This window comes from Lipotes vexillifer, unplaced genomic scaffold (assembly GCF_000442215.2).
Source record: "Lipotes vexillifer unplaced genomic scaffold, Lipotes_vexillifer_v1.1 scaffold393, whole genome shotgun sequence".
Lineage (NCBI taxonomy): Eukaryota > Metazoa > Chordata > Mammalia > Artiodactyla > Lipotidae > Lipotes > Lipotes vexillifer.
The window spans coordinates 3,632,186-3,656,048 of record NW_006774564.1 but is presented as its reverse complement, the minus strand read 5'-3'; the positions used below and the strand labels follow the sequence as shown (position 1 = coordinate 3,656,048).

At 41.9% G+C, this 23,863-nt stretch overlaps 1 protein-coding gene across 2 annotated transcripts in view; it reads right to left on the bottom strand.

The window, feature by feature from the left end:
• VAV3 (vav guanine nucleotide exchange factor 3) overlaps window positions 1-23,863 on the bottom strand; it is a 399,772-nt gene that overhangs the window by 212,975 nt on the left and 162,934 nt on the right. For both annotated transcript variants that reach the window (XM_007449344.1, XM_007449345.1), the window contains exons 3-4: window positions 6,620-6,678; window positions 4,155-4,220 (exon numbers count right to left, since the gene is read on the bottom strand). In XM_007449344.1, the coding sequence (XP_007449406.1) occupies window positions 4,155-4,220; window positions 6,620-6,678 (125 nt within the window). The remainder of the gene's footprint in view (window positions 1-4,154; window positions 4,221-6,619; window positions 6,679-23,863) is intronic.

Genomic DNA, 23,863 nt, shown 5'->3' with positions numbered 1-23,863 from the left:
GGAAAGATAATCAGTCACTGTGGAGGCATTCATGGAGACTTTAAAAATCGGGCCCTATCCAGTCAACCCGGAAACAGCTGTTTCCACCTATCACCCATTCTGTTACTAATCCTTAAGTTTTTCCTTTCAGTTCAAGAGTTCTAGAATTAGCTTCTATTAACTAATAATGTCAAAGAACTGAGATTAATAAATTTAGGTATGTTAGAAAGAAGCATTAATATCTCTCTGAAAAGAAATTCAACTCTTTCAGTACTGCCAGCCCTTAGCATTTCTCTTGGGCCTGTGCAGATAGATTATAAATTGATACGTAAAAAAATAAAAACACTAACTATAAATGTCACTCTGCAACTCAGAGCATTTTTCAAAGTAGGTGCAATCACAAGGTTGTCTATGTTTGTCATGAAGAGTCATCTGGAGGCATTTGACAGAAATAAACTGTCAGACACCCAGAAGAAAGGAAGGTGCCTTAAGGGAGAACGCTCTGGTGGTGAGAGAAGTTTCAGAGAAACTGCTGTGAGAAAAATTCATTCCAGGATTACCTGTCCACCAGTCCATCCACCTCCCTGATTCTTAAACTAAGAACCTACTGATTGCCAGACTCGCCGGTGCTAAGAATGCATGGATCCAGAAGATCCAAGGGCTCTCCCATAGTCTAGTGTGGAAAACAGCACATAAACACATAATTCTATGAGTGCAGAGGAAAGAGTAAGAATAACTCTGACTAAGGAAGGCAGGGAAAGCTTCATGGAAGATATTACATCTGAACTGGATCTCGAGTGTATTTATTTATTCAATAGGTATTTGCTGAATAAATACTATGTTCCAGCAGATATAGCTGCAGACAAGGCAGACACAGTTTCCACACTCCAAGGTGACACAATGAATGAGAAGAGGGGATGAACATTCAAAGGACCCCAACCTGTGCGATGGCAGAGAGGTGTGCAGAAGCTGGCGACGTGAGGGGTGGAGTCCCATCCAGTGGGACCAGGTGAGTGAGGGGAGCCCCAGAGGGAAGAGGTGAACCTATCTGAGAAGGGCCCTGTGCTCTGGGAGTTCAACCTTACCTGGGCATCTGAGGACCACAGGGGGTTATAGAGAGGTAGTGTGGAGAGTCAAGAAGCCAAGCAGGGAGATAGAGAAGCCAAGAAATGAAATGCTGTGGGTGAGAGGTAATGAATACCATAACCAGAGTAAAGGCAGATGAGGAGAGAAACAGAGACTCAGGAGACCGTGTCAGCTACCACCAACCAGACTTGGAGACCAATCCGGATTAGGGAGAGCGGGGGGAGGACTGAAGGATGCTTTCAGCTCTCTACTCTGAAAAACTGGGGAGATGGTGAGTCTTACTGGCAGTTCCAGAATTTCCATACTGAGGGGCTTAGGCAGGCAGCCTCGCCTCAGGCAGTCTCGCCTGAGAAGAGTGGGGCTGTTAAACTGGTTCGAGCACTTTCTATAACTCATCAAAGGGTAGGAAGGTCTGATGAGTTCATGAAGGAACTGAGATTAAAGAAATGATAAAGGAGTAGGTTCTGTATCAAAGGGGATCCTGTTCAGAAGGAAAACAGGCTGTGAAATCCTTTTCCTCCCTAAGACCCTCCAACCCCCACCCCCAAACCAACAAAAAAAAGCCAAAAAAACAAAGAAATCACATCGTCTTTCTAAAGTCTTGCTATTGACTATTTTGCATGAGGGCAGAGGTACATATGTATAAATTCACACAGATTCTTCTCTAAGAACTGTTGGAGTGACACACACGCACCCACACACATTGCAACTGGGCTAGAACAGTTTGGGTTTTGTTATTCAATCCCATACTAAAGCTGTTTTTCTTGCTAACAGTTTGGGCAGTAATCTCTGATTTGCACAAAATGAAGAAGGGAGAGGGAGGAAAAAGCTGTGATTCTTCAAATGGTCAATAAATCAACAGCAATCTATATTAGCTTTCCTGTGTCTGGGCAACCTAGATATGGTCCCGTCTGACACCCTGGTCATAAAGGTTGAGGAGCAAGGACACTACTGTTTAGCCATCTTACACGCTCTCCATTCCATCCTGTGTCTGTTTCTCTCCACGTGAGGACAGAATGACTCCCCCTGCCTGGGGAGCAGACCAGTGTTTGTTCTGGGGCCCTCCCTTCAAGCGATTCACCCCCAGAGGTTAAAGGGAAGTCTATGAGCCCATAGAGATCATAACAAAGCCAAGACTGAAAAGCAAACCCTCATAGCAAACTCAAAAGCAGGCATTTGCAGGAAACACACGACATTTGGACCTCTGACCACCTGGTGAAGAGGTGAAGCAGACTGCACCTCCCAGAGCATGTGAGTTGGCACCTCAGAGCAGCCAGTTCAGGGGCCCAAGTTTTCTCCAAACCTGCATCCTCACAGGGTTTATCTTGGCATCAACAGAACAAGAGGAGGGAACACTATAAAAATGAGTAGGTGTAGGTGGGGAGTTAAGATAGAATGTCATCATAGCACTGGAAATAATATTCTTTCTAAGATGATAAGGAATTCAATTATCTTATAAGTAATCTTATAGTCACTTTATGAAGACTGTAGCCAATTCAATGAGACAATCAGCAATTACCTTGCTGAAGATTAGTGAGTTCTTGGAGATTTTAAGAAGAGATGAGAAACCATTCTTAATACACATGTAAAATACAAGACTTCGAGGCCCATCCAAAGGCAGCCTACTCTGGGAAGGGCTACCAGCCTTGCTGGTGGCTCCCGTCACGGTGCTCTCCTGCTGAGAGCTCTCAGAGGAGCAAGGCCTCTGGGAATCAACGCAGTGAGTAAGAGCCTCCACGCTAGAATAAGAACTGCCTGGGTTCCAATCCAAAGACTACTATTTACTTATGATCTTCAGCAAGTTATGATCTTCAATATGATCTTCAGCAAGTTACTTAGCTTTTCAAGCCTCATTTTCTCATTTGTAAACTCTGGTGATAACTAGGAACAACCTCATAACATGGTGTTACATGAGAGATGCGTGTGACATGGTTAGCACAGAAACACGCACTCAGTAAGCTCCTATGAACTGATAGATGTCTCATGATAGACAGCTCCAGCCTGAAGCATCATACCTGGAAGACAGTAAGTGCTCAATGCAGCTTTGGCCTATTAATTCAGAAAACAGATACTTACTGAGGACCTACTAGGGCACTAGACACTGTTTGAAGTGCTAGGAAAAGAGCCAAGAACAAGGTCAAGTCCCTGACCTCATGAAGCAGGCCTTCTGATGAGGAGACGGACAAAAAATGAAGCAAGCCAAGACTGCCTCAGGTAGAGGCGAGTACCGTAAAAACACAGAGCAAGGTAAGGGTGGCAGCAATTTTAGATAGGAAAGGCCTCGCTGGGAGAGCCATCTGAGCAAAGACTTGGATGGCAAGTGGTCAGCCACATGGGCAGAAGGGACAGCAAGTGTAGAAGTCCTAGGTCAAGAACAACGTCCGTGTGCTGGGGTATTAGGATGGATCAGTGGATGAATTTCCACAGGATCTGAATCTCTCCTGGAGCAGAATCTATGTCTTCTTATAATTCTTTGCAAACATACCTGATCTTTGGCATCAGTTCCTTGAGGGGTGAGGATCAAGTTTTACCTTTATTTGTAATCTGCACAAGTCACTCAATCAGCGGAAGATAAACAGCTGCAAAGACCTTTAGCCTCTCCCAACTATTAAATGATACAGCCCAAAAGGATTCTCTCTTCAGAATCAACACCATCTAATGAAACATCCCAGAATAACTCCCACCCACACTGATCTCGTTCATCCTTGAACTTACACAGCAAGCACTATCTGTCCTACAGGTCCGGTGGTAGATTCTATTAATACTTCTCTCATTAATTGTCTGATTCCAGGTTTATCTACTACCTTTACTTTGCCTTTGAGAAACTTCCAAATGTTACTTCATTGCTGTCTGTTTCTTTACTCTCCATAGAGACTTGCACAATGCAAGGCACACAAGAGGAATTAAAAGCCAGTTGAAATACATTTTCTCATGAAGCTTTCCATCAGGAGTTGGAGGTTAATTCTCACAAGTCTCAATCACTAAGCCACGGTTCCCCTTCAGAGAGCTATTTAAACACCCACGGTTAAAATCCACAAAGGAGGCAAAAATTGGCAGTGGTGTACTTTTGTTGAAAATGCTCAACATACTCTATTAAATCGGGCAGGCCTTTGTAGATGTCGTCATCATTAACGCTTTCTTCTGTCGGGAAGGGCCTAGGAGGAAGGGAAAAAAAAAGAGTGAATAGGCAACAACTAGGCTGGACGTTTACCTCTCACGAAACACATACGTTCAGCTGCTGCCAAAGTGGTCAGATCAGTCACCACGTTTAACACGACGTCTGGGGCTTCTCCCAAAGTGCCTGCCTGTGGCTGTGTCAGGGTCCCCCAGGGAGGCGTGGCACCTGCTACCTCAAATCACCTGCAGCAATCACGGCTGGTCACCACAGTCATGTGAGCAGTTGTGGACGTGCTGAGGTGCTCATCTGACCTCCCACCAGCCACACACCTGCAGGCTCACGTCAGCGCCCACTGCAGCTCCCCAGCTCAGAGTGGATCCTTGCCTTTAGCACCACTCAGATTCTTTGCACTTACAGAATCTGATCTGACAAATAACTTGGTAATTTGGTAACAACCATTCTAGCATGACTCAATTCACTAGTATAGATGAGAATTAGAAAACAAAAAAGCCATGCCCTTTATATATGACCATTGACTCTGATATACTTTTCTACTCAGACCGTAAGTTGTGTGTTGTATTTTTTATTTTTCATCTATTGGACAAATAAGTCAAACAGGCCTCAAAAAGAGTACGTTTTCTTTGTCCCCTGCTCAAAGAAAATCACTTTAGTTTCTACCCTATTCCTAGCCATTGGCGTCCCTTGTTTGCTTCGTACTATGAACTTTATTCATAACACCAACATAATACCCTAAATTTATGTCTAACAAAATCACAGTGATTATACTATAGTGCCAAAAGTTTTACCCTTTTTTACATGAAGTCAACATGTCATATGTTCCATAAAAACAAGAGGATCCATCAAAATAAAAAATAGGCACTAGATAATTACTAAATAATTATATTTAGTATAGTGAAAACATTTTCACATTCGTTTATGTATTAACTTAGTATTTAAGACATCTGAGGAACATATATTTTTCAAATAAATTAAAATGTGAGAAATGCCAGTTTCAAAATCCTTTTTAAAATAAAGTTTGACACATTTTATTATACTCTTATATACAAGTCTATTGTAGTAAAAAATTGAAATTATAAGTAAGAATAACAAGGAAAAAACTCTTCTATATATAGTTTCAGAATCAACAATATATAAATACAAGAATAGAATCATGCTTTTTCAAAATTTGCTGTTTGCATATAAGAAAATATATGTTGACATGGAAAGATAATCATGTATTGAAGAGAAAATGACAAGGTATGGAACATTTATCCAGCCTACAGACTACTGTAGAAAGCTGCCAAACTCATGGCCCATTTCTGAGGAAGGGTCTGTGGGTGTCTTCCCCAAGGTCACTGTGCTTTGTACCCAGGGACTGGGCTGTCATGCTTGGATCCTCTCTGTTTGAAACTGAATGGGAACAGAAAAATGGAAGCAACAGGAGAAGAGACCCAGGGGCACAGAGCCCCATAACGGCTGGAGACTGAATTATGGAGCCCTGAGGAAATCAGGTAAAAAATGAGATCCATTCCATTTCCATATGGCCTGGCTGTGTGGCTACTGAAACTGTTTTTCTGTATTTCTAACATTCCTAATAATACAACTTTCTGACTGACCTAACTTGAATATGCAGTATTTTAAAAAGAAAAGGCCCGACACAACATAACACATCTACTTTTCCACACTTAACTGACTGCATAATGCTTCACTGCATGGAGAAGGTATAATTTAACCAATTTACAGTGGACCCTTGAACAACAAGGTTTGAACTGCACACGTCCACTTATAAATGGATTTTTTTCAATAGTAAATACTACAATACTACACGATCCACAGTTGGTTGGAACCACAGGTGCAGAGGAACTGAGGATGCAATGGGCCGAATATAAATTATACTTAAATTTTCAACTGTGTGGATGGTTGGTGCTCCTAATCTCCACGTTTTTCAAGGATCAACAGTACTTCCAAGTTTTTCACTTAGTTCCAAACTTTCAATACACCTTCTCGAACATATTTTATACTTGTCTGATTATTTCTTAAACGCCTAGAAGTTGTGACTTATTGTTATGGCCTACAGGATATAAATGTACAGCAATATCTTTTTTAAAAATACCTATTTAATTAAGCATTTGTGTTTGTCTTAATGAAACAACTGTATAGGAATGTTAGAGGAAGTTAAAAGAAAGAACTGTATCAGTGACAGTCACCAGTGAGTTGAGAACGATGTTTAGCCAATGCATCTTATTCAATGCTATGAATAAGTTCTTACTTGCTTGATAAATTTCAAATGTCTATTGAGCACTTACATATCCGGCCACTCTTCATGAATGAGATGTGGTCCCTGTATGCAAAATGCTTTACACATAGTAGCCATTCAATAAACAATCACTTCATTGAACCGAACAGGACATATGAACCACAGAGAAGCTAGCTTACCTGATTCCTGTGGCCAGTGCTACAGGTGTGCGAGAGAGTCGCGATAATGTTTCTATAACCTGAGAAAAGAGGAAAGGGCTCACTGGCGTGTATTTCAGAAAAAAACATTTTTTTTTTCAAAAACAGTAGTTTTACAATCTAATATTGACAATAGCAGCGGAAATGTAAGTTTGCAGGTGTCGTTTGTAACTGAGAAGTATAAACACCTACTTATAATTTTGTCCCTTTCCTTAATTTTATGACTCTACTTATAATTTTGTCCCTTTCCTTAATTTTATGACTCTAAGCAGATTACTAACCATGTGGTTTGCAGTTTCTTGATCAGTAAAAACAAGGAGTTAGACAGGGTAATTCTAAAGTTCTCATGTCTCCCCTACTACATGATCTGAAAGACCCTGTAACGCCGCTCTGTCCAAAACAGTAGACACTAACCACACAGAGACTATTTAAATTTAAATTAATTAAAATTTTAAAAACAAAAAATCAGATTCCTTAGTTGGACTAGCCACGTTGCATGTGCTCAGTAGCCCATGCGCCTAGTGGCTACTGCATTGCACGACACAGACATCAAACACTTCCATTATCACAAAAAGTTCTATTGGACAGCACTGCTATATAGCAAAGTTGTTCAGAGGGTGGGCTCTCCAGCCAGACCACTTCATGTGAGTTCTGATCCCGACTTCACCATTTATTAGCCGTATATCCGTGTGCAAACTACTTAATTTCTCTGGGTCTCAGCTTTCTCTTCTGGATACTGTCTATAATAATTAAGTTAGGTTATTAACAATCACTATCTTATTATAAGAATTAAAAAGATAATACATGTAAAGCATTTATATGGTAGCTATTCTTTATAATTGCCAACTTCAAGAAAATTACCTTATTCTAATTCTGAATATTTTCAGAAAAGGAATTTCCTAAATTACCCTTAATTATCTGTATCTGTTTCAAAAATTCTTCATAAAGGTTTTCAGTACCTAACCCTCGATGTGCCCTGCTCGAGCTTTAGCGTTAGTACATAGCAACTGTACCCTTCCTTTCCACATTTACACCTAACAGCATCTCTTTCAAAGACTTAGTGAGGAAGCTAATGAGCTAAAATGTGTTCTTCTCATGAAACCTGTTTCTATGATAATAGATATAATTTGTCTTAAGTATCTAAACAAAACATAAATACGTTCTACTACAAGGCCTATTCACAATGAGAGAACAGAAAGAGAAAAGGTAAAAATCTATCTCTAGGTTGAGGTAGTCTTTGAATTCCCCAGTTCAAAGATGGAAATGTTTCCAGTACTAGGAGTCTCATAAGGGTATTAGCCACACATATACTTATTTATCACCTACTTCAGGAGGCAGTATATTGTTGGGGTTACAAACACTGAACTGAGAACACCTGGATGAGCTAGGCCCACCTTCACCAGCCTCTATAAAATGTGGATAATAACAACTACCTACCTGCCTCACAGAGTTACTGAAAAATTAAATGACACAATGCCCATCAAATGCTTAACTCAACAAATGTGAACTGTTAGTAATACATAAAATAAAATTATCATTATATACAAATGAAATTTAATCTAATCGAAGGCCTTTATGCAATTTCTTTCTGGTTTAACCTTGCTGAAGAGCAAAGAACAACCTCCTAGGTAACACTTGATATCGATGAATATCCATAAGAAAGATAAAGCAACTTCAGTGAGTCTGTAAATTCAGAAGATCATGAACAAAATAATAAATTTATCAAAATAAACTGATTCAAGGTAAAAATAATCATCTGCTAAGTTTCCAAAAATATGCATTATTGAGTGAAAAGTCTAGCTATTGGAGGAGTCCAGGATAATCTGTGGAGTAATATTTAGACTGCTGAATTAACTACATTGTTGAATTTTAGCATGAGCCTTATCCTGATGTAGCACTGTTCTAAAGTTATGGGGTGAAGTCGGCTTCTAATTCGTTTTTTCACAGCAGTGTCACTACTCAATAACAAGAGAAATAGCAACAGCGTTAGTACTACTATGTGTTTTACTACTGCTATTATTTAACACAAATGTTAAAACACCAGAACTAGTCACAACCTGTCCCTGCCACACAAGACTATATGTAGTTTGATTTTTTTAATACAATTGTCCACCAGAGGGAGTGAGACAATAGTCTATCACTTCACTCCTACATTGAATATAAGTACAAACATTTCTGAAAATTAACATGCTGAAACCAACTGTTATTTACTTAAAAGGATTATCTAGTCTATTCAATGATAGAAAAATAACATAAAGATAAAAGTTCAGTGGATGGGACTGAAGGATAATATGTGCATGTCTTTTTTTTTTTTTTTTTTTTTTTTTTTTTTTTTTTTTTTTTTTGCGATATGTGGGCCTCTCACTGTCGTGGCCTTTCCCGTTGCCGGATGCGCAAGCTCAGCGCCCATGGCTCACGGGCCCAGCCGCTCCGCGGCATCTGGGATCCTCCCGGACCGGGGCACGACCCCGTATCCCCTGCATCGGCAGGCGGACTCTCAACCACTGCGCCACCAGGGAGGCCCTGTGCATGTCTTAAAGTGAATCTCCCAGGGGACTATCACTCAGTTTTGTATCTATCTTATTGTACATCAAGTCCATCCATTAACTCAAGTTTAGCCAAAGCAAATAAGGACTGTTTGGTCAATGTAGTGTTTTTAGAACAGTGTGTATTCTATATACAGGTGGAGTGTATCCGGATTTGGAATAGACAAGTACACAAATTAATGCCAGATTCTGAAGTCCTGTGTGGAGAATGACCTGCTGTTAGAAACATCCTTCAAGTATATTTACAAAAGAAAATAGCCCCAAGGGCAGTAAGAAGACTATTTGCCTTGAAATGTCTTAATTTCTAAATTGTTGCCTCAAATAACATGACATATGGACATTTACTCCCAGAAAGGGGGGCAATGTTAGAATATTTGCAGGTTAATAGGCTGAAAACCAACTACTAAATCCACATCATGGATTTTCTTTCTCTACCTACATCCATCCCTTGTTTGATAAGAAGAATGGCATTTGCAAAGAAATGAAAAAATTCCAGATAACAAGAATAAGAGTTACCGTGCGAGGAAGGTGGGAGAGGTGAGCAGGGCTTCTGTGTGTCTGCTTTAGAGGGGTGGGCTAGATCCCAGAATCTATGAAGGGTCATTGACAAGTTTAAGGAAGATAGCAGGGTCAAAATTGCATTTTTAGAAGATCACTCAGCAAAGTGAAGGACAGACCGGGGTAGGAGGGCATGGGATACAGATAGGGACCAGGAGACCCACTGGGGTGGGGGTGGGGGGGCTTCTCAACCATCCAGGTGAGAAATGAGAGGTCTACAGGAGAGCTAGAGAAGAGGTGGAAATATGCGAAGTATTTAGGAACAGCGGCTGACACACCGTGGAGGCTGAGGAAGGAGGAAGAACCCGGGACCACCTGGGCCGGCTGTTACAGCGTCGAGGGGCCGCCCACCCAGAGTGCTCCGGGATGCTCCTGAGCAGGAAACCCTCGTCCTCTGTTCCCTCCAAACGCCTGACTACATTCATCCTCGTCTCGGCCAGGCTGGTCCCCACCCAGAGCCTTCTCTGACCATCTCCCTCCTCCAGTCTGGGTTCTTTCTGTCCCCACAGGACCCTGGACATAACTCTGCCCTAGCACCTATCCCCTTATTCAAAATTTATCTGCTGTTTAAAATATTTCAAAAGGACTCGTGTTTATCTTGTCAATTGAAATAATGCAGAAATACATAAAAGTTGCCCACCCCCCCCCACACACACACCCCTCTCTCACCTTCTGCTTAAAGGAGACCAGAGCTAAGAATCTGGTGTGACTCTTGCAGAATTGTTTTTTTCTTTTTCGTTATGATTATTATTTTAGGTAATATATTTCTGTTATACAGATTTCTCTACCAACATGCTTTTGTCATTTACCAACATATCACATATAGTGGTGTCAACACATACAGATCTTTATTCATTTTAATGAATTCATTCATTCATTTATTCATTTGAATGTTGTATCACATTCCAGTGTCTGTATATAACATAATGATTTAACGCTTCCCCTGCCAGTGAACTTTTTCAACATTTTGCTACAACAATGCTGCAATTACCATCCTTGCCAAATACCTTTTCAGTTGTGTGCAGGTATTTCTATAGGAAGGATTCCTAGATGTGCTGACTAGGTATCACCATTGCTCTTCAATAAATATGCACAAATTCGCATTACCCCCGAAGAGTGTGTAAGAATACAAGAAGGCATTCTAATGACCTGTTTGTCTGTCTTTCGCATCCAACAATGGAAAATACCTTAAGGGCAGGGAAACTGCTTTTTGGCTGTTCTATTCCCATCACTGCACTCACAGCCAGCCTCCAAACAACCACTTAACACAAAAATCTTTGTTGCTCAAACAAATGAATGACTATGACTTACCCTGCAAAATTGTTGCGAGGATTAGGGATAATATGTGTAAAGATATGTAAAGAGCTTAGCCTGCCACAAGTGAGGAATGAATGAGTAACTGAAGAAGTCCATTATGAAAATTAAATATTAAGTATGAGAAAGAGTTGCTTCTCTCCTCAAAGCTAGAGACAACGTCGTACACAGTGGCACACCCCTCCCCATCAAAATTTTCCCCCTAATGATAATTTTTATTTAGTTTGGGCTCTTGATTTTTTCCATCCCCATTAGTCAGTTTAAAAGCCATGAAAGAAAAACAGTTTGCCAAAACTGAATGGCAACACTGTCCACTAATAAAGCTACCCATTTTAACTCTTCTCTTCATGAGACCTTCTGGCTAATTCTCACCGTCTGCTTATCTGGCACATTAGTGCTGTTGATATCGTAGTTTGTGAGAAAAGCAAGTCAACGGTGCAGAAGCAGTTTGCCATAGCTCCTTCCAAGGTCTTGAGTTAAGGAAGCCATGGACATAGAGAAGAACTCAAGGAACCATGGGGACCAGCACACAGGTCTGCCAAGAAGTACTAATTAATTATGGCTTTACCTCCTTGAGCTCTCTACTCTATTTTTTTTTTTTTTTTTTTGCCGTACGCGGGCCTCTCACTGTTGTGGCCTCTCCCGTTGTGGAGCACAGGCTCCGGACGCGCACGTTCAGCGGCCATGGCTCACGGGCCAAGCCGCTCCACGGCATGTGGGATCTTCCCGGACCGGGACACAAACCCGCGTCCCCTGCATCGGCAGGCGGACTCTCAACCACTGCGCCACCAGGGAAGCCCTCTGCTCTAAGTTTTATCTCTTAACTCTCTCCCTGACCCAATGGGAAGGCTATAAAGATTCCTGAACAGGGCTCTGGATTCAATAGGAGTTCCTGAGGAAGTGCTTCTTCCAGGAAGATAGGTTCGAAAAGGGCAGTCAGGTGGCTTCAAGCTTGAGCCCCAAGCACCAGACAAGCTTGGCAGTTCAAGAACGGTCTGCAGCATTGCAGCACCACAGCACGAAGCTACCATCTAGCAGCGGAAGCTATGGGCAGGGATGCTGCATCATGGCTCCTACAGGCTCAGAGCAAGTGCCCTGTGGGTTCATGGAGGAAAAACCCAAGCCCTAGAGGACGTAATTGGAAGTGTGGGCCTGGGGGTGCTGGGCTGAGTAATTCAGACAGAAGGATAGGCCTGTAGACTAGACTGAGTGCAACCAGAAGCAACCCAGAGACCTGGTATTACGCAGGCATCTGATTCTCTGCCAATGAAGCCTAACTCTAAATCCAACCAGATGGTGAGTTTCAGGCTAACAATATATCTCACTTTCTCCTAGGAAATCAACAGAACTTATTATCTTAATTTCCTTTGCAATTCTAATCTCACACAGCAAATTACCCCATTAGGATACACTGCAGCTTAGTGTCATTTCTAGCAACATGTTTACATCTTTCCTAAAATAGCTGGTTGTTGCTTTGAATACTGTAGAAGGCTGTCGAAAAACATCCCTAGCACTTCTGTGGGTAAAGCAAAGCAGTACAACCAGATAAGATGAATAAAACATTACTTCTGTATCAAGAAGATTATGAACTATGGGAAACTCATTTGCATTGTTCAAAAGAGTAGGGTATCTATATGGGTTTAAGTGGTCCAAATTACAGTTTGTGCAGACCTTTATACTGATCATAAGTGCAAGAATTATTCTGTATGTATTATTTTGAGTCTTCAAAAGTAAAGCTCTATAGAGAAAAAGAACCTCTCTTTAGGAAAGTCATATACTAGACTGGTTAAGGTGCAGGCTTAAGACTCAAATTTTCTGGATTCACATCCCAGCTCCACCTCTCACTAGCTGGGTAACCACAGAAGAATGTCCTGTACTTCTACTGCTATTTCCTAATGCCATTGTTGCCACCATCATCATTGGTAAAGTAAAATTTGGTCTTTGCAAAGCACTTCAGAAAATAACATGTGATGTCTACCTCAAGTTATCATAGGATACAAAGGAAAGCTTTCTAATGGCTGGGAATACATTTAATAAATTATGTTGTACATTCGAGTACTTGATGGCTAGCCTTTGTTAATAGTTGCCAACAGTTGCTAAGCTTGTCTAATTGTAACACTATGCTTTTTAAAAATGAGGACTGTTGACAGTAAATGTTTTTCTTTTATTTAGTATTCATTTCCTGCTTCCGTGTAATTAATGTTTAATCAAAATAATCAAATAAAAAATATAAACTCCTGTCATACCAAAGTATGTCTAACAGGCTAAAAACAATTGCTTTTGACCTTGCTACAGTGAATTTTAGTCAAAAACAAACAAATGTTCCATGCCTAGTCTGCTCGTGAAGATATAACACTAATAACGACCAGAATCACATCCAGCTCATAAAAGAGCTCTAAGAACTGACAGTACAAAGAGATGGGCTCAGAGAAGCTTCAGCACACATTGCCCCACAGTCCCCATCCCCTCCACACCTCACTGCCTCAAATAAATATAGAAATCTATGTAACTAGAGTGTGTCTGTCATTTAACCACAGTTTCAGGACAAGTCCTTTAGCTGAATCCCCACCCCCAACCATATGATGATCCCTCCCAGCTCCATCCTCTACAGAAATTCTAAAGCCATCCTCACATTTTATTCAAGTGATTCTTTGAGAGGCTGATGAAAGTTCTTGGTCCTTTCATCGGGGCGGGGTGGGGGGGGGGAAGACTGCATATACTAATACTCAGATACACACAGACATATAAGTATACACAATTCTGCATTTTATCTCAAGAAATCCAGGGACCTCTTGAAGAACTTTCATGGATTTCCTAGATTCTCATTCCATCTCCTTCTTTGCCTATAATAAAACCAAGGCCCAGAAAAATTAACTAGCTTGTCCAAGGCCAAAGAACCGAGAGCAACAGAATTGGTACCAGAACCCAGGTCCCTTCTCCTCTACCCAGGCTACTGCTCTTTCCAACTCACCATCCTGCCCATGAATCTCCTGCATTTACTCAGGGAACATCTACGGAACACTCACTATGGGCTAGATACACCTGATAAACTCTATTTTGTTATACTGAGGATAGCAAAATGGAGACTATATAATTCCTACTCTCAAAAACCCACCATCTGTTGGGAAAGACCACAAGGGTGGATGGTGCAAACACAGACCTAGTATTACAAAGTGCATCCATAGCCCAGAGGAGAGAGCAAGGCCAGCTGTCCCCCTCAGCCTGAAGGACAGTCAGAGAGGCTCAAAAGGCTCTTTAGAAGAGGTGACCCTGGGCTGCATCTTGAAGGGCAACAGGGAACTTCCCAGACTCTCTGCAGGTTATAAGAGGTCTGATGGGTGAGAACCACCATGTTCTGGCTTCACCTCCTCCCTCATCGCGTGCTCCAGTGAGAACACTTGCCCCTTACTCTCTGAGAAGCTCTTTGTAGTTGCCATTTCCTGAATAATATTTTCCTTATTTGGTTGACAGTGAATAGTTTTCAGGTTCTAAGAGAGAGGTCACTAAGCAAAGCTTTTCTAAACCAAACAGACCAGCACTTGTCTCATGAGGCACTTCAACACCATCGTGGTCTTGCTGTCTCTGCGTTCTCGGCCTCCACACTCGGCCCCTGAAGACCCAAAATAGAGCATCTTTCCTTCAAACCTGTTTCTGCTCCCTATTCCCAATGAGCCCACAGTCTCACTCCTCTCTCTCACCTGCCCAGGCAGCCAGGAAACTTTCTAGACAACCACTCCTCCTTCATACCCCATCCTACCAATTCACCCTTTTAAATGTCTCTCAGATCCAACTCCTTCTCTCTTCCTGTGCTTCTGCCTTTAGTCCAGGTCCTCTCTATCTCTTGCCTCAATCACTGGAAAAGCCTTCCAATTCATCTCCATGCCTTCAGTTTCACTTCCTTCATCTTCTACGTGGCTACCATAGAGGCGGTATGACATTTCAAAACTGTCAATCTGAGCACACCACCATCACCACTCTGCCCACCTTAAAATTCTTAAATGTTAGTCCTCATGCAGAGATCAGATTATTTAGCAGGACACTCAGAGCCTTCAATTGATTGGCTCTGCTCCCCACCCCCTTCCAGCCTTCCCCTGCCACCAACTCTCCCCACATCTCCTGTTCAGCCCCATACAACCACCTTGCCTGCTGTGCCCCAGACAGACTCTAGAATTTACTCCATACATGTAAATTCTAGCAGACCAAAAAATTCTTTTTACTAAAATTCACAGAGGCGGTTTCAAAATGAACACTTTCAGACTAAAGAGCAGGCAGGAAAAAAGCAAACTGGTACCAGCAATGCTAATGTTCTCACACCAAGTAAAAAGAAGTTACAATTTTTCTTACACACTGTTCTAACCATCCCCTGGGTCCAAATACCAAAGCAGATGAAACCTGAAATTCATCAGTGCAGAGTTAGGTGTCTGGAAGCACAACTCTCTAGTTAGAAATCAGAACAAACATAAATATTGCTTCTCCTAAACTTACACTGGTCTGTGAGGATGTGTTGAAGTTAGTACACCATAAAGAATTCAACTTTTTGTAGGCAACTAAAAAGAAATACTTTAGTTTGAAAACGTAATCATATTTGCAAATCATTCCCTGCCTTTACACAGAGTAGAGATACAATCTACAAAATTCATGTGGCGCTTTTAATATCTTCACTACTACAAAAGGGAATCTAGTTGTGGGCCCTGTAGGTAAACACTGATTACTCACTGTACAATTATAGTAATGACTCTAGCTCAGCACTTGAGGTGGTAGCGGTGTTATTACCAGCTCACTAAGAACCCACTGTGGCTTTCACACAACTCACTTTAAACAGATGTGTCCTATGTGTTAGTATCAGGCCAGAGGACAGGTTGTTTATGAGATCAGAAATAGACTGGGAGAGTTCTATGTGACTTAAGGGACTTGGAAAATAGAATGAATTTTCAAAGCTGCCTACAAATCATTCAGCTGGGTCAAAGTTAACATGTTTTCCAAACCCAGCTCACTTTCAGAGTCACGCAGAGATCTCTGCTTCCTGCATGCTGCCCCCATGGCTATTCCCACTTTAAAGGCTGAAATCACATGGAGTGCAGGAACAAACAGGCAATGCCAGGATGACAGATCCAATGGTGGAGTAGAACATGACCCTTTCTGCCAGCCTGGAGATGCTCCATCTTTAGACCCTACCGCGAGGCTGCTCACAGAGCAGAAGGAAATGTCTGCAAAAGTTATTCTCATATTTCAAATCATCTAACAGAAATTGCGCCTTAGACTACAGGACTAGGAGAACAAAATGACGGCCCTTAAAATGTGTCTTTGTTCTGGCTGGTCTGGTAACGCTGGTCATTTCATACTGCTTGGAAATGCTCGTTTTCATACGTGCTTGAGCAATTAAAAAGCAGGTAAACTCATTCTTTATTATGTAAGAAACAGAGTTTCTAGACCAGAGCTGACCATTAGAAATATGTGAGCCACACACATAACTTTAAAATTCTAAGAAGCTACAGTAGAAAAAATAAAGACAGGTGAAATTAACTTTAATCTTATACCTTATTTAATTCAATATATTTATAATAGCATCATTTCAATATGTAATCAAGATAAAAAACAAGACTGTTATATTGTTTTATTTTTTTATTCTAAATCTTCAAAATCTGGTGCGTATCTTACAGCACATCTGTAAGTAAATTCAACCCTGAGTAAATTCAACCAAGGCATATTCGAGCATTCAAGAGCCACATTTAGTGAATGGCTATAGAGTAGACAGCCCAAGTCCAGACAAAACCCTTCCAAGTGCTCAGAGTATACAGGAAAAGGAGTCAGATCCATAGTGAAGAAAAGGTTGGGCCAAACCTTTCATTTTACAGATGCAGGTGGTAGCTACAAGTGGCACGGCCCCCTCGAACTCCACAGCTCCATGTACTCGAAAGAGAGCCAGAGCCTACACATCTGGACGCCCAGGGCCCGTTTTAGTAGAACCAGCAGAGTGCTAAAGAGACCCTGAAAGGGAGTGGGGAGCCCCCGGGGGAGGAGGAAACTGCCCCTCCCCACAAGCCTTTCTCTATTTCACATTTCCCCGCCATCTATAAGTGCCAATTGTTTGATCATTCTCTCCACCTGCCAATCTGACGGTCACCCACCAGGACATTCATCACCTATCCCATGCCAGCCTTGGCCCCGCAGACACTCACTGAAAGCTGGTCAAGTCCTCTGCGCCCAATGTGCTCACAGTGGGGTTGGGAGACACACAAGGAAATAATCACAAAGATCCAGGTAAGCCATTACACAGGTGGTAACAGTTGTGGAGGGATGATGTACAGGGCTTGTAAGAGCAGAAGGACAGTCTTTGTCTAAGACTTCAGGGGATGCCTCTCTGAGGAACGGACATGGGAGTTGAGATCTGAATTTCTAATGAGGTTTTTAAAATTTTTATTGGAGTATAGTTGACTTAAAATGTTGTGTCAGTTTCAGGTGTACAGTAAAGTCAGTCAGTTATACATACACATGCACCCACTCTTTTTTAGATTCTTTTGAGCAGACGCTCCATTCCAGCATTTTTCACACAAAAGCATTAATGTTTTTAGTGTGTGCTATAGCTTGAATGTTTGCATCCCCCTAAAATTAATATTTTGAAACCTAATCCCCAATGTGACGGTACTGGGCTGTGAGGCCTTTGGGAAGTGATTGGGTCATGAAGGCTAATGGGATTGGTGCCCTTCTAAAAGAGACCCCAGAGAGCTCACACCCCGCTTCCACCATGGGAAGACACAGCGAAAAGACATCTATGAACCAGGTAGCAGTCCATACTAGACACTGAATCAGCTGGCACCTTGATCTTGGACTTCCCAGCCTCCAGAACTGTAAGAAATAAATTTATGTTGTTTAAAGCACCCGGTCTCTGGTATTTTGTCATAACAGCCTAATTGAACTAAGAAAATGTCTAACATCATTCCTTCTTTCCATTTATTTCTAACCCTATTTCTTCTTGTTCTTTCGCCCAAACAGGGAAGGACACTGAGGTCCAGAGATCAATAAACTCACCAAGTCTGTGAGCTGGTCCGACTGTGATGAGAATGGGCTCCCAAATATCTGCCTCTGACAAGGGCTTCTCCCCTCTGACCTGACTGCATTTATCACACTTGACAAGTTACAGTACAATTTCCCAGGCGTCCTGAAGTGGGTTAGATCCAGGCTGCCAATGGCCATGTAGAAGTTAGGACTGCATTTGATAGGCCACAGAGTTAAGCAAGGTGTTTAAGGAGAACGGTAACATGTTCAGATTTGTTTTCTAGGATAACTGTAACTGTGCTGGCTGTTCAACAGATTAACTGAAAGAGAAACACACTCGTAGAATGGAGACTAGAGAAGACAGACAACTCAAAGTTCAGGTGACAAAGCACACAGCATGGCCCGGGGCACTATGATGTGAAGGAGGGAATACATTCAAGGGCATTTCAGAATATATTCAAGTAAGGTAAGACAGCTACACAAATGTGATTCTCAGATGGCTAAGACCCATGTTTCTCAACACTGGCTGAAAGTCAGAAACAGCTGAGGAGCTTTTAAAAAATACCTATATCCGGGCCTCCCTGGTGGCGCGGTGGTTGGGAGTCCGCCTGCCGATGCGGGGGATGCGGGTTCGTGCCCCGGTCTGGGAGGATCCCACATGCCGCGTAGCGGCTAGGCCCGTGAGCCGCGTAGCGGCTGGGCCTGTGGGCCGTGGCCGCTGAGCTTGCGCGTCCGGCAACGGGAGGGGCCACGACAGTGAGGGGCCCACATATCGCAAAAAAAAAAAAAAAAAAAAAATACCTATATCCACACCTTGCTTTCAGAAAATATGACTCAGTCTGCAGTAGGGGTCCAGCATCAGGACTTTTAAAAAGCTTCCCAGGTGATTATAATATATAGCCAGGGATGAAAACCACTAGCTTGGATAATAGAACAGCTTTTTGAATCCCTAAAGTCAAGCAGAAACAGTATGTTTTGTAATCTTTAATTTAGCAAATAAGTATTAAGTGCTTAAGATAGGCACTAAATTACGTGTTTAGGTTTATTTACTCTCATAAAATCTGAGTTATGTGATATTCTTATTTTAATAAAATAAGAACCCTCTAAGGGTCAGAAGTGGAATGATTTCTAGGAACATGATAAGCCAATAGCAGAACCTAGATTTGAACCCAGATCTGAATACTCAGATCTGCTAAAAGCAGATGATGCTGCCATTACCTTTAGAGTTGGGCCTTTGATTGTGATCTGACTTATAGTGTTCCTTCATTTGCAGATATCTTGATCCCCAAGGAGTGTAACCACTTCAAAAGCTAAACCATGCTCCATGTTCCACTGAACCCTCAGCTGTGTCTAACACCATGTGAACAACGGTAGCATCTAAACTCACCTGCTACTAAATTCACCATCACACTGCTGAAGCAAGGGTGGGCTTTTCCTTATTTTGCCAAAGTAGAAACCTTGACTATATCTTCACAGAAAACCTTTTTCAGGGTTACAATACACAAAGTATTATGGAAATATAAATCCTGTATATTCATAGCATAAAACAATTCCTTTAATAGTGTAGTTCAAATTCATATGAAAATATAAACATGTCATAACAGTAACTTCCTGCATCTTTCTGTCTGAACAATAAACAAACAGGAAACATATACTATTAAAGTAACCACCTATAAAAGCCCATGTAAATTTCAACAAGTAACAAAGACATTAATATTTACTAAACAAGGGCTGCCTCATTATGCAGTCATGCTAACTGCTTATGAAAATTTATTAGTACATTTGCTCTGTAACACTTAGGTACTAATTCATGTATAATAAAATGTCCAAGAAAACGTGTATGATCATAATTAATTCTAACTTATTTCCATATCTTATTTGTTTGAAACTCAGAGAACAGAGTTTAGCTGCAGAAATAATTAATTTATATGTAAAATTTTCTCGTACTGTCAAATTGAACACAAGAGAAGCAGTTAACACAACAGAGCCCACTTAGAAGGGTCTGACTGTTCAAAGCTAGAGCCCATGGGCTCATGTTCCTCCATCTGGTTGGTAATTAAGTAGACTGTAAGGAAACATAGTATTCTATTTTCTCTAAGGGTTATTCCTCTGTTTAGAAGTATAAATATTTATATGGATTTAAAGTTAACCTCATCCAAACAAAAATAACACTGGTAAACAACTGAGTGCTATTATATATTATATATATTTACATGCACACATACGCACCCATAGATGCCAATCTTTATGCTGAGCACTTTATTAAATGCTCGCAACAACCTTATGAAGAAGATAACGTCATCATCTTCATTTGAGAGACAGCTAAACTGAGGAACAGAGAGGTTAAAGAGGCCATACTCCAGAGGCAGCGAGCAGTAAAGCCAGCACCTGCACACAAGTGACCTGACCCAGAATGCATGCTCACTTGATCACTACACATGCTGCCTCCCATATGAAAGCACTGATGATACATGGTTTGGGAGCTACAAAGAGGTGAAAGACACTGTCCTCGTAGTCCAGAAGCAAGAGCTCTGCCTGTTGAAACTAAGCAAGCCCACACACGCTCAGACCCACATGCTGGAAACTGAAATCATGAAAATCAAGACAGCTCGTGATTACTGCTAGATAAATTGTAGAACCAACTAGGGAAGGTGCCTGTGCTATAACTCACCACCCTTTCCATATTTGTCATAACTTCTCACATTTGAAATATTACATATCTGTTTATTATCTGTCTCCCTGAACTAGAGTATAAGCTCCATGAGAGCAGGGGGTTTGTCAGCCCTGTTCCCAGCAGTATTTACAGCCCCTAGAAACCACAGAGCTCACAGATGCTCAATAACTATATCTGAACAAGGGAAGGACTGAGGAGCACCCACAAATAGAAGCACAACAGAAGGAGATGGGTTCACGACGGGGGATTTTGAAATAGGACTGAAGAGGCTAGCTGGAAGCACATGGTATTAAATGTTAGGCTAAGGGCTTCCCTGGTGGCGCCGTGGTTGGGAGTCCGCCTGCCGATACGGGGGACGCAGGTTTGGGCCCCGTTCCGGGAGGATCCCGCATGCCGTGGAGCAGCTGGGCCCGTGGGCCGTGGCCGCTGGGCCTGCGCGTCCGGAGCCTGTGCTCCGCTATGGGAGAGGCCACAGCAGTGGGGGGCCTCGCCGCGTACCCCAAAAAAAAAAAAAAAAAAAATGTTAAGCTAAGGAGGCTGTCTATTTATGGGGAGCTAATAAACGTTTCTGAGCTGGAGAATGAACTATCAGAAAGCAGTATGTTGGGCTTCCCCGGTGGCGCAGTGGTTAAGAATCGCCTGCCGGTGGCGGGGGACACGGGTTCGAGCCCTGGTCCGGGAAGATGCCAGGTGCTGCGGAGCAACTGGGCCCATGTGCCACAACTACTGAGCCTGCGCTCTAGAGCCCGCGAGCCACAACTACTGAGCCTGCATGCCACAACTACTGAAGCCCACGGGCCTAGAGCCCATGCTCTGCAACAAGAGAAGCCACCGCAATGAGAAGCCCACGCACCGCAGTGAAGAGTAGCCCCCACTCGCCGCAACTAGAGAACGCCTGCATGCAGCAACGAAAACCCAACGCAGCCAAAAATAAAAATAAATAAATTTATTTTAAAAAAAAAAAGCAGTAGTTAAGAATACTAATCTGGTAGCTGTACAAGACAGTTCAGAGGAAGGAGCCTGAACCTCGGAAGTTGTTTCAACACTCGCCTAGCTCTGAATTGATTACAGAGTGAGCTTGGGAGGTGGCAGAGGAAATGAATATGGTTAAGTGTTATGGAAAAGGGATCAACCCAATGTGCACTACTGGATATACAGAACCCCAGAGAAGCAAGTCTAGCTTGAGCAAACTTCAGAAAATCTGATCTGACTCTAGTTCATTACAATGTAGAAGATGCACTAGAGAAAGGATTAAATCCAGGCATTTTTTAGAAATATGATTCTATTCCAGTAGGTGCCAAAGATAGCTCTGGTTGACAGAAGTTGAAATAGCTGACCCAGAACTGTCTTGAATCTCAGAGACCCATGTGACTGGGACATTTCACATCAGGGCTGCTGACCTGAACCTGTGTTAGGCTGGATTCACAAATCTGGCCCAGAAGTAGCCTGACTCCTACTGAGGGATTTGCAACTGTGTGTGTGTGTGTGTGTGTGTGTGTGTGTGTGTGTGTGTGTGTGTGTGTGTGTGTGTGTTCATTCACACATGGACCAGTACTAATAAAGGAAAATTTTTAAGGAAATATATTTGATTCATGTTTGTTTTTTTTTTCCCTTCATCTTGCTTTTCCTTTTCAGCCTTTGCTGAGGATCATTTGCAAACATGGTACATTGTTTTCCTTCCCACCTAAATGACATTGGATTTAATCAGCTTTTTGAAATTCACTTGCACTATGATCTAAGAAAAAAAGCTGAGGATTAACTTGTGTTTTTATTATTTAATTTCACTTTGAGATGCCACCTCTATTTCATTCCAGGTGTTTGATGCTGTCCTCTTTAGGAATAACTTTAGCTGAATTACTTAAATAGCTATTTTTGAAGCAGTATAACAATATCTGCTGCTTTAGAATTCTGTTATCTGTGGCTTTTAAATCCTGAAAGGGATTTTACTTTAGGAGCCCTGGAAGACTTCTCTTTCTGGAACTTGGATACTTTTCAATGAGCAAGGAGTACTTTTTAGTCATTAGCTCCTCTGAGTGTATGTGGTTAATCCAGGATAATCTGAATTTTCCTTAGAATCTGAGTATTTACCAAGAACTGGCACAGAGAAAATAATCCTCTCAAAGGCTGTAGAAATGGAGCTCAGCCCTGATGGGCAAAATGACACCAGTGAGCATGCAGGGCCGCGCTCTGGTGGTCCTGGTCCCAATTTTTCTTCTGATGCAGTTTTCCATTTCATATTTTGTTTGCACTTAACCTCTGATAAAGCATTTCACCTGGAAGAATGGGTACAGTTTACTTACAGGACAAAAAAGACAGGAAGAAAGAAAGTCAATAAAGTTCACAATTCTTTCACCAGAGTTATTTGGGAGTCATCAGCTCTCTCTTCTGAAGCTGTTTCTCGGATACTCTTTTGAGCCAGCCTTTGAAAAGAGACTCAGACATGGAATATACCAGAGACACACTGCCTAGCAGCCGGACAGTGCTTGGTTTCACCTGCCAAGCAGGTTTGCCTCCTGGCAGTACCCAGGAATGGAACAGAACTCCCAAGTGAGAAAATAGTCATATACAGAGGACATTATTGAGATAACTCATGTCTAAATAACTTAATAAATTATATCCTTTAAACCCTTGCCATGATGGCATCCTTCACATATCCGTTGTGCTGTATCAAAATCCCTATGCCACATTAGTAAAATTCCTTGAATGGAACCAGGCTGGATCTACCCTGTATTGGCTTCTATGCAATGATAGATTGTACTCTAATAATAATAGAATGTTTCTGTTTTAATACTGTTGTCCTTTTTCTTTTTATAATCTTCTGTCTTAAACGTCCCCCCAAAATGAATATCCAGTCAAAATATGGCATATTTAAGAGGTTTTAAAATCTGGATCATCTTTTACAGTTATTTCCCCCAGAGAATACTTGATAGCACCCTAAATCAAGAGGATAAAATCCTAGAGTGGCAGCCCAGACTCAAACATTTATATCCAGTTATAAAAATTTGCTTAAGGGCTTCCCTGGTGGCGCAGTGGTTGAGAGTCCGCCTGCCGATGCAGGGGACACGGGTTCCTGTCCCGGTCCAGGAAGATCCCACATGCCGCGGAGCGGCAGAGCCCGTGAGCCATGGCCGCTGAGCC